This window comes from Acinonyx jubatus, chromosome B3 (assembly GCF_027475565.1).
Source record: "Acinonyx jubatus isolate Ajub_Pintada_27869175 chromosome B3, VMU_Ajub_asm_v1.0, whole genome shotgun sequence".
NCBI lineage: Eukaryota > Metazoa > Chordata > Mammalia > Carnivora > Felidae > Acinonyx > Acinonyx jubatus.
This window is the reverse complement of record NC_069386.1, coordinates 59,130,001-59,156,552: the sequence shown is the minus strand read 5'-3', so window position 1 is coordinate 59,156,552 and position 26,552 is coordinate 59,130,001. Positions and strand designations below refer to the sequence as shown.

At 35.2% G+C, this 26,552-nt stretch overlaps 1 protein-coding gene and 1 long non-coding RNA gene across 2 annotated transcripts in view; one reads left to right on the top strand and one right to left on the bottom strand.

Moving 5' to 3' along the window:
• The window catches only part of UBR1 (ubiquitin protein ligase E3 component n-recognin 1), a 130,707-nt gene that overhangs the window by 20,035 nt on the left and 84,120 nt on the right, over positions 1-26,552 (bottom strand). Inside the window, exons 27-40 of the mRNA XM_015064866.3 lie at positions 26,382-26,491; positions 23,755-23,841; positions 22,630-22,811; positions 18,571-18,776; positions 17,067-17,160; positions 15,699-15,848; positions 13,209-13,306; positions 10,413-10,506; positions 8,957-9,105; positions 6,890-6,945; positions 5,781-5,877; positions 4,933-5,000; positions 3,420-3,570; positions 515-602 (exon numbers count right to left, since the gene is read on the bottom strand). Coding sequence (XP_014920352.1) covers positions 515-602; positions 3,420-3,570; positions 4,933-5,000; positions 5,781-5,877; positions 6,890-6,945; positions 8,957-9,105; positions 10,413-10,506; positions 13,209-13,306; positions 15,699-15,848; positions 17,067-17,160; positions 18,571-18,776; positions 22,630-22,811; positions 23,755-23,841; positions 26,382-26,491 — 1,630 coding nt within the window. The remainder of the gene's footprint in view (positions 1-514; positions 603-3,419; positions 3,571-4,932; positions 5,001-5,780; positions 5,878-6,889; positions 6,946-8,956; positions 9,106-10,412; positions 10,507-13,208; positions 13,307-15,698; positions 15,849-17,066; positions 17,161-18,570; positions 18,777-22,629; positions 22,812-23,754; positions 23,842-26,381; positions 26,492-26,552) is intronic.
• Positions 19,374-26,552, top strand: part of LOC113601798 (uncharacterized) — a 92,232-nt gene continuing 85,053 nt past the window's right edge. The window contains exon 1 of the long non-coding RNA XR_003423062.2: positions 19,374-19,829. This is a non-coding gene — a long non-coding RNA (uncharacterized LOC113601798). The remainder of the gene's footprint in view (positions 19,830-26,552) is intronic.

Sequence of the window (26,552 nt, the reverse complement as noted above, 5' to 3'; positions counted from 1 at the left end):
AGAGGGGAGAGTTTGGCAGCATGTAGAGCTCAGTGGGGCACTCTTATTATACTTTTGATTTTAGCCTTTGCATCGCCAATATATTTCACATGTTACATAAAAGCCATAAAAAAAAAAAATCTCTAGTTAGTTAAGCGTATCAACTGTATAGATTGCTTTAAATGGATGTCCTATTTTCTATTTTGTACATTTATTTAAATTCTAAATGCTGCCATTTGTTAAAATTTTATTATCTTTGGCCTATGTTCCCAGAACAGTTTTATAGAAGTAAAGATGTATCAAAACTGTTCTTTATAATAAGAGTAAAGAACAGTTTATAAGAGTAAAGATGTATCAAAACTTGTTTCAGTCTCAGAAACAAACAAATGGGTAGCTGTAACTCCAAAAGCTCTTAACTGATTTTTAAAAACTGGAATTAAAATGGTTCAAAAGTTATTGTGCCAAACAAATGAACAAAGTGGTGGAATTATTAAAACAATACTGAAATAGGTTGAACTAATGAACTGCTACTCACCCATTTGTATATTGAGAAACTTCTGCCAAGAAAGAAGATGCAGAACGAGCCTCTTCACTCTCTTCTTGAACCTGAGCAAGGGGGAGGTCTGAAAAAGAAATTCTGAAAGATAAATCTATGAGTTTGCTATTCAATGTATTAATTACACCTCAATATCATGGTGTCAGGATAATAAACAATGTCAACTCAACTGAGGCTCTTTTCCTTTTTCTCAATCTAAATAGTTGATTCTAAATATTAAAACTGTTGGGTAAGGGGCACCCGGGTGGCTCAGTCAGTTAAGGGTCCAACTTCAGCTTAGGACATGATCTCATGGTTCGTGAGTTTGAGCCCTGTGTCGGGCTCTGTACTGATAGCTCAGAGCCTGGAGCCTGCCTCAGACTCTGTGTCTCCCTCTCTCTGCCCCTCCTCCGCTTGCGTGCACATACTCGCTCTCTCTCTCTCTCTCTCAAAAATAAACATTAAAAAAAAACCTCTTAGGTAAACTTTATCAGTATATTAGATGAAGAAACAAATAGGGCAGAATCACATGGATGTTTAATAAATGCTTATCTCACTGTAATATGACCAGGTAAACAAATTAGTGGTCATCTATCTGCTTTGCATTCCTAGGAGTCTTAGCTAACAGGTAGAAATTCAGCTTCTAGAAAAGGAAGTAGGTTGCTGTTCTGCCTTTACTCTCAAGCAACACATTAAGAAGAACATCGTAAGGTAATTTCCTTCATTAGTCTATCCTTAAGGAGGACCATCCTAAACCTTTCCACCAATTGCTAACTCACTCACTTAGGTTAAAGTTCTGGATAAGACACTTAAGTTCTCTGAACTTCAGTTTTATCATATTAAAATGGGTATAAAAATGCCAACATTGTAGCTCAATGTGATGGATGGTTACATCCTATTTGAATAGTGCTCTCTTGTTTTAAAAATACTTAAAATATATATATACATTAATTCATCTGAAAGACAATTAAAATTACCCTGTGTCTCTTACTTTGGTTGGATATTGCTAGTTCTTCTCCTTTCAGTTAAGATCTCTTTAGGAAAAACACACTTTTTTTAAAAAAAGGAAAATATATCATGGATTCATATTGATATTTCCAATTTAAATATGTTTAATATTTGCACAACTGAAGTGAATTTTACATGCAGTGAAATACACAAACAATAAATGTACCATTTGATGAGTTTTGACAAATGCACACACCCATGTAACAAGATTTTTAAAAATGAAACTTTATTTCTTAAAGCAGTTTTAGGTTCATTACAAAATTGAGAGGAAAGCACTGAGTTTCCAGATACCTGCCCTACTATCAACAGCTTGCACTAGAGGGGTACATTTGTTACAATCAATGAACCTATACTGACACATCATTATCATCCAAAGTCCACAGTTTACATTAGGGTTCATCCTGGTATTGTACATTCTGTAGGTCTTCACAAACGAAATGTAGCCACTGTTACAGTATCATACAGAGTAGTTTCACTGCCCTCAAAATCCTCTGTGCTCTCCAAATTCACCACTCTTTCCCCGCCCTCCCCCCCCCCCCAACCTCTGGTAATCACTGATATACTGTCTCCATAGCTTTGCCTTTTCCAGAACGTCATATACAGTTGACCCTTGGACAACATGGGGGTTAAGGGTGCCAACATCCTGCATAGCCAAAAATCTACCTATACATTTTGACTCTCCAGTAACTAACAGGCTACTGTTGACTGAAAGCCTTACTGATAAGATATTGAGTCACTTAACATGCATTTAAAAAAAAATTTTTTTTTAAGTTTATTCATTTTTGAGAGAGGGAGACACAGAATCTGAAGCAGGCTCCAGGCTCTGAGCTGTCAGCACAGAGCCCGATGCAGGGCTCAAACTCACGAACCGTGAGATCATGACCTGAGCTGAAGTCGAACACTTAACCAACTGAGCCACCCAGGCGCCCCAACACGTATTTTGTATAACATTATATATGTATGTTACATGTTATATATTTTGTGTGTTATATACTGTATTCTTACAATAAAGTAAGTTAGAGAAAAGAACAATTATTAAGAAAATCATATGAGAAAATCAGGCAACAACAGATGTTAGCGAGGATGCAGAGAAAGAGGATCTCTTTTGCATTGTTGGTGGGAATGCAAGCTGGTGCAGCCACTCTGGAGAACAGTATGGAGGTTCCTCAAAAAATTAAAAATAGAACTACTCTACGACCCAGCAAATGCACTACTAGGTACTTATCCCAGGGATACAAATGTGCTATTTCAAAAGGACACATGCACCCCAATGTTTAGAGCAGCACTATCAACAATAGCCAAAGTACAGAAAGAGCCCAAATGTCCATCGATGGATGAATGGATAAGAAGATGTGGTATATATATACAATGGAGTATTACCTGGCAATCAAAAAGAATGAAATCTTGTCATTTGCAACTACGTGGATGGAACTGGAGGGTATTATGCTAAGTGAAATTAGTCAGAGAAAGACAATAATCATATGACTTCACTCATATGAGGACTTTAAGAGACAAAACACATGAACATAAGGGAAGGGAAACAAAAATGATATTAAAAACAGGGAGGGGGACAAAACAGAAAACACTCATAATTATGGAGAACAAAGTGAGGGTTACTGGAGAGGTGGTTGGAGGGGGGATGGGCTAGATGGGTAAGGGGCACTAAGGAACCTACTCCTGAAATCATTGTTGCACTATATGCTAACTAATTTGGATGTAAATTTAAAAAAATAAAAAAACACAACATCCATAAATAAACAAATAAATGATCATTCAACAAGAGAAATAACATAGAACTTTGAAATATGTGATATGACTAATTGCATGCATAATTAATTTTGCCAATAAACCATGGGCAAATGTTATTTATTTTATAGTTAACTGATGTGAGCTTTACCTGTGTCTATGGTAAGAAGGATCTGAAGCATGTGTGCCATGGTGATCAAATGGAAGAGATAAAGGTGGTTATACGAGGAACTAATTGATGAAGGCTGCAGATCAACAGTGTCATCCCAATACAAGGATGGAAATGCTAACACAGCACCAACCTATAAGAGAAAACAGATATCAACATGAATGACGACAAAGACCAGTGCAAGCTAATCTCATATCTCAAAGTACAGAGCATCAGATGCTCTGTGCTCGTGTGTGGGTTTTTTTTGTTCTTGTTTTTTATATATTTTATTTTTAAGGAATCTCTGCACCCAATGTGGGGCTTGAACTCATGACCCTGAGATCAAGAGTTACATGCTCTACCGACTGCGCCAGCCAGGCGCCCCTGTGTGGGTTTCTTTTTATAACTAGCCACAACATTTTCCCTAATTATTCAATAGAATATCTTAGAATCTAGTGTACCATAAATGGAGAACAAAAGTCATCACCTAACAGGTTATCCCTTTGCTGAAACTTCTTTTTCTAGGCAGTGGTCTCAATCCTGTGGTTGAGAAGATTCAATATTAGAATAACATGGGGAGCTCTTAAAAGAACACCGATACACAGACTAGTCCAATCAAATTAGAATCTCAGGGTATAGAGCCTATTTACCAGCATTCCTTCCAAAGTTTCCCCAAAAGGTTCCAAAAGATGGGAGTGACAACCACTGGGCATAGTCCTGAACAATGAGGTATGGGGGACACTGACTAATCTTGTATCCATAGATTCCATACTCCCAACCGCACCAACAATCTCCCTAGGGGACTCATTTTGAAGGAATGGAATCATAGTAGGGCTGGAAAAGCTCTGCAAGAAACTCATAAAACAGTTGCCACCTATCCATAGGTGTTTGGGAGAAGCCCAGATATGACAATGGCCTGGTACCCATCACCAAATGATCAATGATTTTAATTTAAGACAGCTCATACTGTCATTTACTGCTTATAATATAAACAAGTTAAGAAAAGGGGGGAGGAAGAAAGCACAATATATATTTTAAAAAGTCTGCTTGGACAGATACCAACTCAACATAATCAACTAGGACAACAACTACAAAATAAAGAGTAAATGTGCTTTCACTTGTAAAGTGATTTTGAGGGGTGCCTGGGTGGCTCAGTCGGTTAAGCGTTTGACTTGGGCCCAGATCATAATCTCACAGATCGTGAGTTTGAGCCCTGCATCGTGCTCTGTGCTGACAGTTCAGAGCCTGGAGCCTGCTGTGGATTATGTGTGTCTCTCTCTCTGTCCCTCCCCTGCTCGTGGTCGCTCTCTCTCAAAAATAAATAAACATTAAAAAAAAAAAGTGGTTTTGATGGTCTCATTCAAATCCCTATTTTAAACAGAATGGAGAAGAGACTAAATTTCATAATCTGAACACCAATAATTTATAATCTTGAATAAAGAACATGAACTTGAATGAGGAAAACATATGAAATTATAAACTTGAGAGACTTTAAGAAATTTTATTGAATACTTACCAAAACATGAAATAGATCTATAGAAAGAAGGCAAGGTGTATCTTCTGATTTTAGGTTAGGAAGAACAACTAAAAAATACCAAACAACAGTGCAATTCATTAAGATAGCAATGTGGTTATAAATATAATGCAAAACACCTAAAACAAAAATATAACAGGGATATAAAATACAGAAACTGGTAAAATGGCATATCACACTTTTATGAATGGGGACCATAATTAAAAATAAACTACATTGAGAAAAACTTCCTAGAAAGCCTTGGATATAATTTAAGTGTTAAAAGAGAAGATCCAGGAAGAAAAGGTAAAGAGCATAAATGAAATACAGGTTGTTCAATAAATATTTGCGCCATGAATAAGAAAAATTACTTTTATACCATGTTCCTTAATACTTTTTTCCTAACTATACATTTCTAAGTGTTTTGTGACACATTAAATATGTGAACAATTTGGAGGGGAGCAGAGGGAGCATGCAAAGCAGTGTAAGTACAATGAGGATGAAGAACATCCCCTTGAACCAGCAAAGTTAAACCTATTTTTAAATGATCTTTCCATGTCATTGCTCCCTTTTCTTACCAGATGAGGACAAAAATATGTTAGTGGTTGTGGATGTTGATTCAATAAAGCCTCTAGGTGGGAACAAGGGACATAACTTGAAAACATTTGGAAAATACCTGAGTTTTAAAGTAAGACTACAGTTATTGTACGGGCATCTATGTCTTTGTTTTTTCTTTTATAAAGCTGCTAGAGTAGTGTTCAAAATTAGTTCAGTGTATTGTTTCCAAATGACATACACTGACAGAAATGCAAAGGAAAAAGACATATAATAATATTCAGAGAAGAGTCTACCTGATAGGAGACGAATCAGATGTTTCTGTATCAGGACCTGAGGACACGTAATCTTCTGTGCAATGGCAAACTGCATTAATGCTTTCAGACCATTATGCTAGATTGTAAGAGAGGGGAAGAGAAAAAGGGCAGATGATAGACCTAAGTCATTCACTATAAAAATCATTCCCAGTCTGCAAGTATTAGTCGTAGCCTTATTATAAACTTTACATTCTTGCAAATAAAGTATAATATTTATAATATTTTTAATACTTTCAGGAAGTTTTATGAACTTATCAAATTTTAATAGATTTTCCCATGACCAAGAGATATTAAAGCTATAATTATTTCAATTCTCATTTAGATACTCATTTTCCTCAGAGTCAATTTCTTAAATTTACTGGATTAATTTACTCTGAGGCCTGGGCAAAAAAATTTATAAAAATTCTAAAATCATGGCCAGAAAACCCCCACTAAATGCAGGGAATAGATCTGCCTTCCAAACAGGCAGCCAGGAAGTGTAGGGAAGCACATTGTATATTAAAAGTCCCCTGTGCCTTGGGAAAATAAGAGGAAAATGGCTAGGAGCAGGGGTGCTCTACGGAATCCTTGGTTGCCCACCCTGTTTTCAAGGGGCTATTTCTTGAGCTTAGGTCTGGAGATGGGTATAGTCCTGTAGTGTTAAGATCTGCCCATCAAGGAGCCATGGCTTAGTTTTATTCTTGAATTCACTATGATGATTTATGTAGAGTTAAGCCAGCATTAGTACTTAATGTTACATGATGGCACAAAATTAGCGAAGAAGGAAAATGTAGGGACACTGAATTTCTTCTGACTTGGCAATAAGCAGAGAAGGGGAGAAAAAAGGGACAAAGTATCATCTGAAATCTATGAATTACATTTAACCACCGAGATTGAGTAAGCTCTCTAAAGTGCACAATGCTGGCCATTTTGTCTCCTGTGAGACTGAGGTAGCTTTGTAAAAAAGAAAAAAAAAAAATAGAATTCCGCTAATTTTTACAGAAAAAGGAGTGAATTAAAAAAATGATTTTAAAAACTAATAAATTAACTGTAGATTATACCAAAAAAGCCTACTATGAGTTACACATACCTTGCTGGAATATACATACCTGTCTATTTTGAAGTGCTCCAAACAGAGGTTTTCCTTCATCTCCCAAGAGGTTTTCTCAAAGAGTAAGAAAAACAAAAATAATAAATCCTGAATATTGCTACAATTGTTTACTTGGTTTCTATCAGATGTTCTTTAATTATATTTTTGACCAGATGATTTGCACTTTTCCCCTTCAAAGTTTCATGTTTAAGTCTACACCAAAATTTCCAAATTTTTGAGTGAGAAGATATTATAGAAGCAAACTGTCACTACACATAATAAAGTCCCTGCAGCTCTCTACAGACAGTACCTGGGAAAAACAAAGCAGCCTGGTTTATTTTTCGTCCTTTTAACCTCTCTTCTATGCAAAAAAATTTTCAGCAAGTAATTTTATGTACAGTCACAATGTATTTTGTTTTAAAATACATAAGGCAATGCAGGTAACTATTGCTCTTATGCATACTTTTAAAAAATAATTACATTACAGGAAAAAAAAATTGAAAATTCAAAAAACCCTATGGATTCAGATACATTTTGCCTTGTTGGCTAGGGCATTTATTGCTAAATTACTCTTACTTTCATTGATCTTTGGCAGCAGATACACCTATGAGTTAGGAAGGTTTACTTCCTATTTTCTTTTTCCATCTTTGAATGGACAGTAATAAAAGACTCTGTATATTGATTCCTCAACTGTAGTTCCTAACTATGCCAACATGTCCTGTGTATGTCTTGCCACACCCATAGGGAATGAAGTAAGTCAGATGCTTATGCACTAGGAATAAAGTACAGCACTATGTTCTGGGATGGAAAAAGCACTGAAGTGAAAACAGTATAATACTGTATTAATAAAATAAAACCCAATTCCTAGGTTACAGAACCACATAGGAACCACTGGACCACTGGAAGTCCTCCAGTGAACTTCTTATCACTTTTCTGACAAAAACTGTGACCTTTTTTTATGTTAACTATCTAAACTCCCGATTCCTAATGTTTGTCTTGCCAAGGATAGTAAAGTGTAAAATATCTTCACTGAAACTGTCAAGAGACTTAGTAGTAGATCATGACTCCAAAAGAATGCTTTACATTTCTTACTGATTTGTTCAGATTCTATTCTGTTTAAATCTCATTCTTCCTATTTCTCATTTTATTCAACCACAGGAAAAATAAACCTGTTTGTAATCTTTTATCCATGATTTAAGTCTGACAGGTTTGGATGTGACTCCTAAAATCTGTTCAGGAGGCTGAAGCTCGTGTGCAGGAAGGTTTTGTGGCTTCGCGCTACTTAATTCAAATCATGAAATGGTGTCTTGTTACAAAAATATATGTAAATGAAGAAAAGATGGTATACTCCATTGGAAGCAACTACCAAAAATGTATATTGGAAAGGGAGACTGAAACCATCTTGGATAAAAAGGACATAAAAGAATTACAGTTCTTACTCTTTTTTAGATAGTATTCTATCTCATGACTGTAATAATCCTTCACTACTACACTCTTCTTCCCCCCATCCCAATTTACACTGTGTAAATTTAAGGTGTACAACATTTTGATTTGATTGCTGCATTCTTCAATAAGAAGTTTAAATTTTGGCAGAGAATTTGACAGTGGGCTTCCATTATGACCTGGTGAGTTCCTGCCTGCTAGTCTGTCTCTCACAACTACCTCAGTCTTCTTTTCCCTTTTCTGATAATGTTTTAGGTGACTTTGGTTTCCCTTTCTTTTTTCTCTCAAGGTGTAAAAGAAACAAAAATTACTGAACATTTCTGGCTTGATTCTTGTTCCTTTGCCTTTTTTTCCCTTTATTTTCCTAGTGTTATAAATCTGCCAGCTTTTGAATATAGCTTGCTTCATGCTATACGTTTCAAATATTTTGAGCTTATGTTGCATATGACCAATACTGTAGTTAAAAAGGGATCAATACAAAAATTCTCAGACTAAATGGCATCAGGCTACACTAATCTACTGAGATACCAATAGTCCTCAAACAATTCAAACTATTTTAAGACATCAGGGAAAAGGAAACATTTTTGGTCAATCAATGTTCTTTTTCTTTGAACCCTCCGAAGCAGTCTCTCATAGGCATTACCAATTGCCTGGACAGTGAAAGCACATGTGCTCCAGGTCATCATGGGGACTCGAGGATCCGTTTCATCAGGAGGTACTTTTAGTCCAATTCTGTAAATTGTTGTAGCAAAGAGAATGACCATTTCCTTGATGCTATTAGAATATTTTATCCTAAAAGTAAAACAAGAAAATTTTATATAGTGATTTAATAAAAGGGATTACCTACAGAGTAAGGTACAGAAACAAAAATTTAACAATTTAGGTACTGAAACAACAATTTAACTCTTTTGACAAAGTAAAATGCTCTTTGTCAAATTGGAGATTAGAGCCTCTGAAGAAAAAATGGGACTGTAGCTCTTATAGGTAGAAAAATATCTCTTACAAAATGATAATGGCTCATATAACTTTACTTCATATAAAAGATGTAGTACAGGATCACAGAAAGGATCCAGGTCCAAATTAAGGACAGACTGGAGAGAAGGAATAAAATTCAAAGCAAACAGATCTGACCTAACAAGTTTTAATGTGTGGAAAGGGACTAAGAGGAACTTCAGTGTTAACAGGGTGTGTGTGAGACAGAGAGAGAATGAATACACCATGTACTTGGGAGTGATAAGTTCTGATTTCCTGAACTTCCTTTTGTAACAAGTATTTTGTTTTTTAAGTTTATTTATTTTGAGAGAGAGGGAGAGGGAGAGAGAGGGAGAGAGAGAGAGAGAGAGAGAGAGAGAGAGAGCGCGCACACGTGAGCATGTGAGAGCGCGTGAGTGTGAGTGGGGGAGGGGCAGACAGAAAGGGAGAGAGAGAATCCCAAGCGGGCTCTGCACTGTTAGCAAGATCTCATGAACCATGAGATCATGACCTGAGATGAAATCAAGAGCCGGACGCTAACCAACTGAGCCATCCTAGCGCCCCTGTAACAAGTATTTTCAACAGCAACAGGATTCAAAATATAAACAAGAATCACAACTAAAAAAGTGTACATCAGAAAATATTTATTAAATAATAATGATAATAATAATAATACCTGATTTGGATACATTATATTTTTCAAAGTGTTTTCACATAAGTATTTTTCCAATAACCTTATGATGTAAGATAAGAAGCTACTGTTTCAATTTTACAAACAAGAAAATGAATGGGGGTGGGGGTTGACCTGAGACTTTACAGAAATCAGAGTTAGATATGACTTTAATTGAAATCTCTTAAATTCTGCTCTTATTGTAGGTGGGACTATATAGAAATGGCATTTTTGTTGGTCAAAAATGGTTAATTACAGGCAGGATTCACTCTAATACATATTACTCTAATACCTCAAACCACTTAATTTTATTATACAAATAAAACTCCAGGGAGAAACAAGATAAAAATGGGATAAAGCAACAATTTTGCAAATAAGGCAGGAAGGAAGAAGGATTGTTCTTCACCCTTATTTTCACAGCCATTTACAAACTACTCTTAACTACTTGGATACTTACGAAGGCTGAATTCCAAAACTCAGGATGGAATGGAACTCAAAAGTGGAATCACCCATTCCTTGATCAACTAAGACTGGAATTGGTGGGTTTTCTCCTTATAAATGAAAAGGAAAAAGAATGAAAAATCACAAGGGTTTAGTGTGACACACACTTTTCTAGCTGTTTAAAATTATATATGACCATTTTAGAAAACTTAGAAAATGTTAATAGACAATAAACTATCGCTCAAAATTTCTCTACTCAAATAACATTTGGGTGATATTCTTCTGTTCTCCATATAAATGTTGCAAATACAGATTCTTTTTAAAAAGACAAAATCTATAGTAGTACTCTGTATCTTGTTTGTCACCAACAGATCATAAATGTCTTTCCACATCAGTAACTGTCCCTCTATATTTCCATTTTTAATGGATGCATAGTATTCTATTAGTAAGGCAGCATACAATAGTGAGTAAGAGCCAAGGATCTGCAGCCAAGCTGCCTGGGTTGGCATCCTAACTCTGCTCCTATTACTAAGACCTTGAGTGAATACAAACCTCTTTGTGGCTCCATTTTCCATTTCCTTATCAAATTAGAATTGTTGTTCCCCTATGTGAAATGAGTTGTCTTTTCCTGCTTGCTCTTGAGACTTTTTTCCTTCATCTTTGGTTTTCAGCAGTTTAGGTATTATCTATATGGGTGTGATTTTTCTTTTAGTTTATCTTTGAGTTTCACTGAACTTCTTAAATCTGTAAATTTATGTGTTTCACCAAATTTTGGAGGTTTTCAGTCATCAGTTCTTCAACTATTTTTTGGACCATCTTTTTTTCTTTTCAGGACTTGTATGACATAAATATTGGATTTAAAAATTGGGTCCATGTGTCTCTAAAGCTATTTTTCTTTTTTCTTCAGCACTTTCTGTCTATTCCTCAGACTGGGTAATTTCTACTGATCAGATTTCAAGTCCACTAACTCTTATCCTTCCCATCTCCATTCCACTAGTGAGCCCATCCAGTTAATTTTTATTTCATATAGTATTTTTTCAATTCTATCATCTCCATTTGGTTCTTTATTTTTAATAGTTTCTACTTTTTTTCTGCTGAGAACTCGTATTTTTTTCCATTCATTTCAAAAGTGTTCACCTTTACCTTATGTTTAATTATTGATGCTTTAAATTTTTTGTCTAAAAAGTTCAATGTTAAAACATCGCAAGATTGGCATCTTATTGTTTTTTTTTTTTTTCTCTTAAGATTGGTCAGATTCTCCTGGTTCTCTGTATGTTGAGTAATTTTGGATTGTACCTTAGATATTTTGAATATTACATTGTGAGGTTTTGGTTCTTCTTAAAATTCTGTGGAAAAAATGTACCTTTCTTTTTGTTTCAGTAGGCAATCAATACAATTAGTTTCAACAATTTCTGTCCCACTGTCTGTGTATGGTGGTTCCAATGTTAGTCTCCGAGCCTTTGCTAGACTGTTTGGGTCTGCCTATACATGTACTACTCAGGTGTTAGTCTGGGACTTAAGTGATGGTTTTAATGCAGTTTCATTCTCAAACCTGTTGCTGTTTCTCTGGGCCTGTTCTGCACATGTGCAGCTTGGAGGCAAGCCTAGGATCTGCGCTGTTCTCAAAAATAGGAGATTCCCCTTCTATAGCTCTCTTCTCTCTGGGATTTCCCCCATTTCTCTAGCTCCAAGGGACCCCTTTCCCTAGTTCCTCTGGCCATAATGACATGTTTCTCTCAGTTTTAGTCCCTTCTGTTGTCAAGTAGATTCAGGTGACTGGGGCTACCCTTGGGATACAACTGTGAGGCAAAGACAGAAAAAAAATAATGAGGATTCACCCTGCATTCTATGGAACACAGAGGTCCCTTTTTTTTCCAGTTCCTCCAGCCAGAGAGACTGGTTTTCTCTTGGGATTTTACATATCTATGTGGCCGCCACGGCATTGCAGCTCCAGCTCCCTGACTGGGGCGGGCATCAGGAGAGGGTCAGAAGAGGAAAAAACAAACAACCAAAAAAACAAAACAAAACAGGAATTCCCTTTACACTTTCCAGTTCTGAGGGACTTTTTTTCCTGGTCCTCTGGCCAGAAAGAGGGCATCTCTCTTGAACTTTTTGCTATTCATGTCCATTGCAAAGCTCTGTGACTCAGGCTATGCTGAGTTCAAAGCTGGGTAATAAAGGAGGAAAAAAACCCAGGAAACTCATTGCCTCTACCATTCTTCAAATTTTGACTTCCCTCCTTCATTTGCCTACCATTGTTTACTTCTCAGAGTCTTTAGACTTTTTAGTCTTATCCCTCAATTGTAAAGAATATATAAATGAGGTAACAGTTTAAAAATGTTTTTTTATTAAGATTAATGACAACATATTAACAAAATTAGTGATAGTAATGGCTAATGCTCATACAGTATTTACTATGTACCATGCATTGTTCTACTTTACACAAGATACCTCAATTCTTAAGTCAGTGAGATAGGTGCTATTATTATTCTCACCCTGCAAATAAGAAAGTTGAGGCACAAACAGGTTAAAAAACTTGTCCAAGATCACAGAGACAGTAAGCAATGGATCTAAGATTTAACTCCAAGCAGTGTGACTCCAGATTAATCACTGTCTATATTGCTTGCCAGTATGAAAACTATTTAAGTGATTTAAGTCAAACTTAATTTTGGCTTTGAAACCTTTAGTTCCTGATAGTTGACAAATCTATATCTGCAAACCATATTTTAGAGCAGTAAGTACTTCAGAAAAATATTAAAGACTCTGACACTTAAATCTCAAACAGCAAAATATAAAATAATTTTGAGCAAACCTTTAGCGTGTTTCATATTATAACCTGATATTCTGGCCAGAACAGTCTGTATCCATTGTGCCAGCGTCAAAAGTTGAGCAAGAGCCTCTGCATTCTCACTGAAAAATGATATTTAAAAATTATTAAGCCATTGGCACAAAGTCAAACTGAAAAGCTGAACTTGTAGAGTCTTTCTATGGATAATTGGCTGTATGAAAACATCAAGCTCCTTCAGATTAACTACGTAGGTCATAGAAGCACATACGTCTAAAAATGTAGTTTCAGCATCATTTGCAACAGCCGCAATATGGAAGCAACCTAAGTGCCCACTGATAGATGAATGGATAAAGATGTAGTATCCCACACAATGGGATAGTACTCAGCCATAAAAAAGGATGAGATCTTGCCATTTGTGACAATATAGATGGGACTAGAGGGTATTATACTAAGTGAAGAAGTCAGAGAAAGACAAATACCATGTGATTTCACTTGTATATGGAATCTGAAAAACCAAATAAATGAACACAACGCAGAAAGAGACCCATAAATACAAAGAACAAATTGATGGTTGCCAGAAAGGGGGGTGGGGTGTGGGAATGGGCAAAAGGGGGTGAAGGAGAGAGGGAGATACAGGTTTTTAGTTATGGAATGAATAAGTTATGGGCATGGAGGTACAGCATAGGGAATATAGACAATGGTATTGTAATAATGTTGTATGTGACTGATGGGAGCTACACCTGTGGTGAGCACAGCACAGTACAGAGTTACTGAATCACTATACTGAACACTTGAAACTATGGTAACATTGTCAACTATATTTCAATAAAATAAATAAATAAAGTAAAAATGTAGTTTTGGGTAGGAGGGGAATTTTAAAAGTACAAGGAGTAAGATACCATTCATAGGCCCATCACCTAGAAGTAACAAATATCAATAAATGGAATCACCATTCTAGTCACTCAAATAAAAAACCGGGTGTCATCACTGATTTCTCAGATTCTCTCACAATCCACATTCGAAGCCAGCAGCTAGTCTTGCTGGTTTTACCTTCTAAATATATCCCAAGCTGAGCACTTTTTTCTACTTCCATTGTTACTACCCTAATCCAAGTTACTTCATCCCTCACTGGAACTATTTCAATACATTAACTGTTCTTCCTGTTTCCACAACAGTGCTTCATTATCATCTATATTCAATGCAGAACAGCCAGGGGGATTTTCTAAAATGTAGATCTGATCATATCACTCCCCTGTTCAAAGTACTCCAATGGTTTCCCATCACGCATAAAATATTTCGTGTTTTTAATACTAAAAATAAAATTCTAATTTCCAATCTTATAAGCCCTTTTATGACCTTGTTCTTTGCTCCATTCCAAGCATGCTGCCTTTCTGCTGTGCCTCAAACATGCTGATGGTATTCCTATTTCAAGGGTGTTCGTTCTTTTTCAAAATTTTTTATTATTTTATTCTTGAGAGACAGAGTGAGACAGAGCGTGAGTGGGGGGAGGGGCAGAGAGAAAGGGAGAGAGAATCCTAAGCAGGCTCTGTGCTGCCAGTGTCTACCCAGACGTGGGGTTCGATCCCACGAACTGTGAGATCATGACCTGAGCCAAAATCAAAAGTTGGGTGCTCAACCTACTGAGCCAGCCAGGTACCCCCAGATCAGGTTTTCTAATGACAAGGAATAGTAGAGATAGAGCAACTAACTTATTGACCCTGATTGCCAAGCCTATCACCTTTGAACACTTTTGTTGTGGAAACATGTTAAGTGTTTTTATCAACGAAATTATTTTCTATAGCAAAACTTAGGTCAATCATTACAAATTCACTGAGTTTTAAGAAAATGAACAACAATGAAGAATACGGTTATTAGGTACAACAGTGACAACACAGAAATATACAATTATATGCTATAGCTATCATAAAAAATGAATAAATTTGCTACTGAGTTCCATTCACAGATGGTCAGAATAGAAAAGTTTAAAAACTTGGTCTAAAAATTTAGAAATTATTCAAAGATATATGATTAATCTACTGTTTTTCTTTACTTTTATTGTTAACATTTTGTCCACATCTTTACAACTATGGCGATTGGCTCTTCAGGGAAAAAAAAAACAGAATTAGAAATAATAATACAAAGACATTTAGAGAAACCAAATTCCAAACATTAACTCTAATGGTGTAAAAAGTACTATCTGAAAGGATAAATCTTCTCAGCATCTTTTCCCTTTTTGTGAATGCTAAGGTAGAGATTCATGTTCTACTGTTTTCATGGCTGTTAGAAGATACACACACAACATACAGATTTGAGTTAATGAACATTCCAGTTATGTTAGAAACCAAAAATTGGAGCTTTTCATCATATTTTAAAAACAGAATACAACTTATGGAAAGAAAAAGTATTAATTACTTCAAACAACAAAAGAAACTAGCGATCTAATCAAAACAGGCACAAATGAAAGGATTAAATATAGCTTTTAAAAATTCAACCCAAACATGAATTAAAACATACCTGTTTATCCTTTGAGGTTGCAAAGGAATAATGGGGATCACAGTATTGCACAGAGACTTGCAAAGTGGGCAAAGATATTCTCCACTCTCTAAGTCGAAAAGGTCAACATGAATGCGCTGCTGAGAGCTCAGTTGTACAGCTTCAAAATACCTGCAAAATTTTAAGACATGGGTCCCTTCAGAATGATATATGTATCTTCACTCTAATCCAAGTGACAAAAGTCTGGAATTTTTGCTTTAATAAATGTCTTTAGAATCTACATGCCCAAATACCAAAGTTGCAATTATACAAGAAATAGGATGCCCATTCTTTTGGGGGCAAACAAGACACATCAGGGCAGAAACAAACTTAAAATAATTTTACTGAATCATAACTTGGCTCCTAACTCAGCAGCATGGAGATAAAATGCAGACACTACTTCCTTCAGTTTCCAATGGCCAGCTGATGTTGTAAAGGCTATTCAGGAAGATTATGTACTCTAACCCAATGCCGAAAGAATGAATCCTATACAAAAGATTTCCCAGGAATTATATTTCTGAATTTTTCTCTTCCAAAGGTGGAACTAGAATTTCCTGTCTTATTCTATCTCAAAGGTACTTTTCACTCTACATTATCAGGGAAATGAGATTTTTTTTTTTAATGTTAATTTATTCCTGAGAGAGACAGAGCATGAGTGGGGGAGAGGGAAAGAGAGGGAGACACAGAATCTGAAGCAGGCTCCAGGCTCTGAGCTGTCAGCACAGGGCCAGATGCAGGGCTCGAACCCACGAACCGTGAGATCATGACCTGAGCTACGTCAGACACTTAACTGACTGAGCCACCCAGGCACCCCATGGGAAATGAGATTTTTTAAGAAAGATTATAGCTTTCTTTTACACAAATACTGAGCAACCAACTAGCTCGTGGAAAGGAAGTACAAAGGAGTAGTGAAAATTTTAAGTTGATAGTTTATTACATCCATTTCTTTTTTTTTTTTTTAATGTTTATTTATTATTAAGAGACAGAGAGACAGAGCATGAGCATGGGAGGGGCAGAGAGAGAGGAGGAAACACAGAATCCGAAGCAGGCTCCAGGCTCTGAGCTGTCAGCACAGAGCCTGACACGGGGCTCGAACTCACAAATGTTGAGATTATGACCTGAGCTGAAGTTGGCCGCTTAACCGACTAAGCCACCCAGGCGCCCCTATTACATCCATTTCTGAAGGTGATAAGATAATGAATATCATGCAAACAAAATTAGTAATTAAAACTGCTTCAATTATTCAGATAAGGAAGGAAAGAAGACATGAGAAAACATGCCTTTTTGTGGCCTTTAATGAACTTCAGTATTCCTAGTTTCTTTCAAGAACATGTCAGAAGGACAACTTACTTCTGCCAGCACACCGCATGCATCACATGACCACAGCTTCCTGTGTAAGTTCCATATGCCAAGTCTGGATCCATGAAGAGCGGGTCCAGGGTTTCTGGTACAGGAAGACAAAAATAGGAGGCATGTATTCATCTCCCCCCATGGTTATAAAATGGGGAAAAAAAAAAGAGATTATCAAGGTCTAAAATTCTAATCATGAACCTTCTTAGGAATGTCCAAGTAAAGTGTCACAGTATCATGGTAACAGGATATATATTCTTAGTAGTAAGTAAAAGGAGAAAAATATAAAGCTAGACTTCCAGGTAGGATTTAAAATTAGTGTGAATTAATGACAACTTCTATTTTTGATTTGTATTTTTTATTCTGAACATTAGGTTTAAGTTGCCTTATCTTGGTTGTTGAAGTGATTTTTCTATGATTCAAGCACAATTTGCTCTTCTAATTTTAAGAGTAATTTGAATTACTTTCTAAGGTATACTTATGGCATTATAATATGGATAAAAGCAAAGACATAGTGGTTAAAAATCTGGTTTCATTACATATAACTTGTGGCCTTGGGTAAGTTATTTAACTTCTCCGTGCCTCAGTTCCTTCATCTGTAAATGGAGCCAATATAGGTACCAAACTCATTGGGTTGCTGTGCGGATTAAGCGAGTAAATACACATAAAGCACTTAATCAGTGCCTGGCATACAGTAAGTATTCAGTTAATGTTAGCCTTTTTTATCATCATCATTATTATTATCCCAAGGGTATTTTATAAAGCAGTAGTTCTGATGTGACATAAAAAAAAATACATTATTTAATTAGTATTCCTGCCAAGAAAATACTTAACATGAACCTAATTTTGAGGCAATAGACAGATCCACAATGTAAGACATGTACAAAACAACTGGTCTACATTCTTCTAAGAAGTTATTACCATGGAAAAAAAACAACAAGTGACTATTCTAGATTAATATAGATTTAAAAGGACATAATAAAAGCAAGGCACGAAATATGTCTAGACCCTAAATGAGAAAAAAAAAAAAGTCTAGCTAAAAACGTCTAGTTGAGGACAGTTTGGGAACATCCAAATGTGGATTCTATATTAGGTAATATTCCTGAATTATTATTCATTTTCTTGAATGTTATAATGGTATGATAGACATATAATAGACTATCCTTAGTTTTAGAACACGCATGTGTAAATATTTAGGGATGAAATGTATATGCCTGCACCCTACCTTCAAAAGGTTCAGCGTAGAAAAATGGGGGTAGATAGGCAGATAGAGACAGAGACTGAGCAATGTGGCCAAGTGTAACAAAAATTAAAATTAAAAAATAAAACAAAGGAGCCAACATGGTATGTAAATATCTAGAGACCATTCTACATATGGGTAAAATATGATCTGACTAAATAAGGCTAAATATAGTCTCACTCCCAAACTTCTTCCAATATTTTTTTCTCATTATATAAGTATGAAAAGAAATGCTCAAAAGGATATTTATTAAACAATACATACCCCCTGAGAGTTCTATGGGTTTTCCCCTGTGCTGGGTTAAGGCGGTGGATTTCTGGACACAGGCCGATAATACCATGGCATTATTTTCTATTTTCACCTCTTGTTCTTCTTGGCAGAGGATGCATGTCAGCACCTCCTTTTCAGTAACAGTCGGACCCCGTTTAGGACCCAAAGCAATTCTAGAGTAGTCACTGACTGCTGGGGCACTACCAAGAGAAACGACCAGAAATGAGGACACATGTTTTGGTCACTTGTCTTTAATTTTGGTAGATTTTAAGTAACTGTAGTGCAAGAACTTTAAGAACCAAAATAGTAAAATAAAAATGATATTATATATGTTAGCTTAAAATCTTCCCCCTTGATTTTTCTGGCTCTTATCAGTTAATTTGCTTATTCAAAAATACATTTTGTGTTGCTAAGTGCAAAAAAAGCAGATCACAAAGTAGAGTGTATATTAGAATTATACTTAATTTTCATACCAGGAAGCAGGGTTATCTGTTTTTTTTCTGATTAGAAAAGTAATACATGCTTAAGAAAATTTGGAAAATCTATAAAAGTATAAAGAAGAAAATAAAAAGCATTATACACTCACAAACTAGAGATAACCATTTGTATATTCCCGTCCAGTCCACTTTGTTTATACCATTCTCTTTACATAATTAAGATCACATATACAGATTTGCACCTGCTTTATTCACTTATATCTTATTTGTTTTCTTGTGTCATTAAAGTTTATTCAGAAACATTGTTTTTAAATGGCTACACAATACTCTTTCTATACGTGCCTGTAAGAGTTTTATCCTTTCCCTCTTCTTAGGCATTTAAGTTCTATTCTATTTTGATAGACTTTAAAATAAAAACTTACATCTTAATGATTTAGCAATCCTTACATGTACTCAATGTGTATACTAATAATATAATAATAGCAAATATTTGTAAAGCACTGATTGTGATGTGAGGCACTGTTTCAAATACTTTACATTAATTCATTTAATCTTTCCAACAAATCTTATGAGGTAGGTACTAAGATTACCCTCCATTGTTAAGATGAAGACACTGAGGCCTAGAGACAGTAAGAGACTTACCTAATGACTCATCACTACATAGTAGCAGAGCCTGGATCTAACCCATGTGATCTGACTTCACAGGCCATGGTCTGAACTGCTTTGCAATACTGCCTCTTTACCTGTGCAAGAAGGTCCCTGAATTGCCACAGATCATTCAACAAACTGGAAATAACTTAAATGTTCATCATCAATGTAAGTGAAATTACACCATACAGAATACTAAGCAATATTAAAAGGTGCAATTTGAATGCTAGATGGGGTACCACCTCATAGGAGGCATTCAGCAATAGGTAAGGTTTACCTTTTGGTACCATAAGGACTACAGGACGCTACTGGAATTTAGTGAATGAGGAGCCAGAGACGTGGACTGTCCTGCAATTCATGGAGCACAAAAAAGAACTGCTGCCCAAATACCAAGACTGAGAAATACTGAGCTCGTTTGGTACATAAGATCATAGAGCATAGATTTCCAAGTGAATACGACAAGTTGCAGGAGGACACATAATACCACTGATGCAAATAAAACAAAAGACTGAATGATACTATGTAATTTCTATAGTTACATATATTTACAGGTAATAGCATAGTAGAAATTCTGACAGGAGATACATAAAATTTATAACCAGAATATCTTCTGAGGAAGGGCAGAAAGGAGTCCCAGATTTAGGCCAGTGCTCAAACAGAAGTAGCTTTATCTCTGACATTTGATTTTTAAAAGGAAAATGTGTCAGTATAACTGTGTAATTAAAATGTTTTCGGGGGCATCTGGGTGACTCAGTCAGTTAAGCGTTCGACTTCAGCTCAGGTCAGGATCTCACCGTTTGTGAGTTCGAGCCCTATATTGGGCTCTCTGGGTAAGTGTGGAGCTCACTTTGGATCCTATGTTCCCCCCTCTCTCTGCACCTCCCTCACTAGTTCATTCTCTCTCTCTCTCTCTCTGTCTCTCTCTCTCTCAAACATTTTAAAGAATTTAGTGAACAATCATATGAAAAGATGCTCAACCTAGTACTAACTAGTAATAGGGAAATTCAGCCTGGCAGAGATGTATAATGTTGACTATCAAATATTTTCAAGTACTGATGATAATAATAAGCATTGATGAAAATGAAGAAAATAGGAACTCTCAAACATTGTTGGGAGTAGGAATTGGTAAAACTACATTGGAGTTTTATTGTGATAGTATCTATTAAAATTTAAAATAATGATGACCCAGTACTTTCACATATTAGATTCTACTCTTGAGAAGTACTTATACAATTGTACAAGGGAGCAAATATACAAAAATATTCTGACACATAGTTTATATTAAGGGAAAATTAGAAAATAAGGGAAAACCAACTTAAATGCCCAAAATCTAACAAACAAAATAGTGTATATTCACACATAAAGAATCATGTAGAATCTAACAGACCTATATGGAATGACATGAAGAGATTTATAAAACACTGAGTAAAAAACCAAGCTGCAGAACCAAAGGTATGGTAAAATAAACTATTATAAAACACAAACCAATACTCATTTATGCATATATGTTAATAAATGCATAGAAGAGGCCTAGAACAATAGTTATTTATTAACAATGGTTATCTGTGCAGAAAGATCAGGAATGCAGAGGATGGTCTAAGGGATCTAACTGTGTTATGTGAATTGTTTTCAACTAGAACACAATAATTTATGTGTGCAATCAATCAGTCAATAAAAATAAATAAAAAGCATTGAGGCCATTAATTAACTCTGAGCACATTTTTGCTTCTATCCTCTTGTTTGGCTAAACATACAGTAGTCTCTTTTTCATAAAGAGCATGTTGCTAATATAAAGTATCTCCAGGGTTGGAACTTCTGTGAATTGTTTATAAAGTTTTATATTAATTTCTAGTTCTATTACTATTGTCAGCTAAGGATAGCTTACCTTCATATATATATGTATATATGTATATTTACGTGTGTGTATGTGCGTATATATATATATACATATATATATATATATTTTATCTTTAAAATATATAGTCTTTATTCTTTGTGGTCCTTGTTAACATACCCTACGTCAAGATGACAGATAAATTATGTCTGTTTCTAATGTTATTGCAAAAGCACAATTTTTTAAAACTATCCAAAACACACATTATTTAAAGAGCAGTGAAAGCTTATTTTTAAAAATAAGCATAGGATGGGAGAGAGGGGAAAATGGGTGATGGGCATTGAGGAGGGCACTTGTTGGGATGAGCACTGGGTGTTGTGCATGAGTGATGAATCATGGGCATCTACCCCCAAAACCAAGAGCACACTGTATACACCGTATGTTAGCCAACTTGATGATAAATTATATTAAAAAAAAAAAAAGCATAGGAGGTATTTACATTTTAAATTGGAGTGCTTTTAAAAGTATCCTTATTTTCCCTCCTTTTCACACTGTAACCATATAAGAGCTCACAAAGTGTGGCTCTCAGAAGGTTAACTGATTTCCCCAAGAGCACACCACAGTAGGACTCAGAAAATCAGATTTATTGATTCCCATTGTAATGTGCTGTCCATGACTACAATTACAGGCACTGTCTTCTTTCTCTTCAAGAAAAAAAGAAAAACAAATATAAACTACCTTTTTCAGGTGAAAGATTTTTTTTCAACCCATAGTAACTACACTCATTTTTACCAGAAATTATAAAAACGGTGGGATATATGAATTGATATATAAATGTGTACCTAAAGGGGCTCCCATTTATAAAAGATAACAGAAGCTGATTTCGATTTTTACCATTTCCATTTTCCTTTTTGCACATAAAGGCTTTTAACAAACTATTGCGCACTTGAACTGTTCATCAACATAAACTTACATGCAATAATACCTTAGAGTTCTCACTGTGCTTTTGCTAATTTAAACACAGTATAATTTCTCTTACTACAAAATATATCTTGGAAAGATTTTATTTAAAGTGAATATGTCATTTTCCCTCAAAAAAACTGAGTTGCTAATTTTTAGTTTTGCTAGGTTTACCTCTCTTCCTCCATAATGGAGTCTTCTTTCCCAGACATTTCTGAGGTGTTGTCATACATCAGTTTGTGAGTTTCAATAAAGTTTTTCTGTAAGGCAGACATCTGAGCCATGATCTTCTGGCGGTGCAGTCTAGCAGCTTCAGCTTTTCTTTTCCGTTCTGCTTTTTCCTTATCATGAGTAATCTGGGTATTAAAAAAACCACAAAAATTAGGTAGGATCCATTGTTAAAATTGACATATACTATTCAGTCAAGCAAAACTTCCCAGAGTAAGAGTCTGATAAAACTTGATTTCCCCTTAAGCCTAGATTCAATCTGATGTCTCAGAACTAGCATATAGGCTCCATCCTATCATACAATTAATTGCTCTTTTGGTTATTTCAATAATTTAATCTAAAAGCCCCAAGTACTTTAAATATCTAATAAATGGTCTTTTATACTCAATGCAGGTAGATTAAGAAAATTAAATGAAACAAAATTTTTATATCATGTTAATTGTTTAATCACTGACATTTAATCAATTTTGACCAACCTGACACTATCTAACAGTTACTACTAGATGCATTGCTAAAACTGAGAACTTTAACAATATTACTGACATTTATGGTGTCTTTTTATTGTTTATTCTAACTTAAGTCCAGTGTTATTCTTTTAGGAGGAATAGTTAAAAACTATAATAAAAAAATCATAAGTAATAAATAGTATTCTAATAATTTTAAGATTAGAATCATCATAACCTGAATATTACTACATTTCATTGAATCTAAGATGTACCATTTTCTTATGCTCCACTAAGAATGCTGACTAAATTATAAGAAGTCATTGATTATAGGATATATCCCAATTTCAGATATTAAAATATTTTAAAAATTAATAAAATATGGTATTTCCGACAGAGCTCCACGTACATCAATTTCCTCTGATTTTTAAAAATACATATATTATACTGGACAACTATGTGTCAAGCAGCACTAATCCCTGTGGTACAGAAACACAATGAACAAAAGAAGATGGTACATCTCACAAACTTTACAACAAACAGCTTCCTTCTAATAAAAAAGCAGCAGCTACCTTAAACCGGTAAAGTTCAAAGACCAAGAACATCACCATTAATATAATGTTATTACCTCATCATTCTTAATAGATTCTGATCCTGATGTAGTTGCTACAATTAAACAAGATTTTTCTCTTAATCGCTTCACTGTGTCAAACATCTATGAAAAACAGATGAAATGTTAAAAAAAAAAGATTTGGTTAGACTGATAAGAAACAGAAAAATTCACTAATTTGATTTTGTCATCATGTCATCAAATGTCTGACTTAAACTTTACACACACACACAGTCACGCATATAAATAGTTATATAAGTAGTTTTAAGTATATAAAAAGTGACTCCTGACTGTGACAAACACCTGCCCTAGTTCATTAGCAATACAGCTAAGCAGGAGGCTGCAGGCAACAAAATTAGCTAATTCCATCTGTAGGTATTAGCATTTCTCTGCTTTTGCTAGGGAAAAAAAATTTTTTTAGATTATAAATTACTTATTTTAATGCAAAGGCATATAAAGACAAGAATACAAAATGGAAAATGAAACCCTCTCCCTGATCAAGTCCCTCTCCCCAAAATCAACTAAAGATTATTAGTATTTGTTTGCATGAAAAAATTATCAGAATATATATTTCTTTATATTTACACATATTCTCATCAAAAGCAATCCTACCATATACATTGTTTCCTATCTTCCATTTTCACTTAATCATTTATCTGTGAAGATGTTTCCATAATAGCTTGCATAGATCAGTCTCATTGTTTTTAACAAAAAACAATGTTTCAGCAATAGGATGGTACATCCATCCACAAAATGTTTGTATTTGAAGGAGTCTCAGTCTCATGTGTAAATACCTCCCACTAGGAACTTACAACACAACTTTATATTGAACATTTGAGGAAAATTCCTAATGATTTTAACAGTGGACACTTGTACTTTTGTATATTTTGACAATAAACTTTGGTATTCTAAAAGAAAATCAATTTTCAGGAATAGATCTCTAATATACAACACTGTGTCTGCAAGACATACATGTTGAAATAAATGACAGTTCAATTTATTTTCTTAATAAAAGTTGAAAACTTATCTACTTTGTTTTGTTTTTGTATATTAAAGTAATTATATTGGCAAATTTAACACAAATACTAAATTTCTTTGTGAATTCTGCTTCAAGAAAAACCTTAATAATAACATTACCTTATAGCCACAAACCTAATTATATCAAACATGTTTAGTGACTTACTCTAAGGAATAAAAAAAGCCAACCTCTTGAAGTACAAATCAGTACAAAGATCTCCAATTGATATGAATATGGAAATTAATCAATCCATATTCTAGTTATCAAAACAATATCTAGCTGATAACATCAGAATCTTTTAATAAGTCCAGTGAGGTGAAGCTCCATAACCTTCGCTTCATGTTTCCATGTGGAGGATTCCTATTAAAGTAATATTTCCAGCTTCTCTCCCTACCCCTTCCTTACTCACTCCTCCCCAAAGGCACTGCCATCCACCCAACAGTTCAAGCTCCAAATGCAGGAGTCATTTTTGACTCCTTGATCTCCCTCATCCACCATATCTATCAGCAAGTTCTACAGATTCTACTACCAAATTACACCTGAATCAGTCCAGCTTCTCGCCATCTGCATCCGAGCCCTGGTCATGCTTATCTCTCACCAGGATTTCTGCAACAGTTTTCTAATAGTTTCCCTGCTTTTACTCTTATACCCTATAATCCACTTACCCCACAGCAGCCAGAGTGATCTTACAAAAGTACAGACAATACTATGTCACTTAAAATCCTTCAGTGGTTTCCCACTGTTCTCAAAAATAAAATCCATCTTTTTACCTTCACCTGGAAAGTTCTATATGATCTGGCCCCTGGCTGTCCCTCTGACCTTGTTGCCTACCTTTTTCTCCTTCTCTCATTGTGCTTCAGTCATACTGGCCTTCTTTCTGGCCTCCTTAGAGCTTTTGCAGTGCTGTTCCCTCTGTGTGGAATACTCTTCCAGATTTTTCTAAGACTGGCTCCATGTCATTCAGTTTCAATGTCACCTCCTAAGAAAGGCCTTTCTGGTTACCCATCTGAAGTTACCCTCTATTCATCTACTGAACTATCCTTTCCTTTCTTTCTTTTTTTTTTTTTTGAATTATCCTTTTCTTGTTTATTGCCTGTACCTGAACTAGTATATGCTCCACAACAGCAAGCACCTTATCTATCTTGTTCAGTGTCTAGAAATGACCATGGCACATAAAAGGCAATCAATAGATACCAACTAAATAATGATATAAATGAATAAATTTTAATTTATTAAAAAAAAATCCTTTCAGGGGCGCCTGGGTGGCTCAATCGGTTGAGCGTCCGACTTCAGCTCAGGTCATGATCTCACAGTCTGTGAGTTCGAGCCCCACATCAGGCTCTGGGCTGATGGCTCAGAGCCTGGAGCCTGCTTCCGATTCTGTGTCTCCCTCTCTCTCTGCCCCTTCCCTGCTCATGCTCTGTCTCTCTCTGTCTCAAAAATAAATAAAAACATTAAGAAAAAAAAATTTTTTTAAAAATCCTTTCACTAAAATAGGAAAACATGTGAATGACCACGAAATCAATAGTAAATGACTTTACAGTTAGAGAACAGTAGTTTAACATTACAGGCAAACAGAGGATTCTTAAATATATAAACCAAGACATGATTAGTTTATCAGGTTCACCTGGAGTATCCATGTTATCATGTCTTTCTGGCCTTCTAACTGGGGAATTCCTTTGAGTTTTTCCAAAAGCATCTGTATATTCTGAGCATTCATGGCTGAACTTCCCAATCCTTTTTTAAAACACAAAAGTTACAAATCATAAATGAGTATCTTCATAATTATGTATAAATT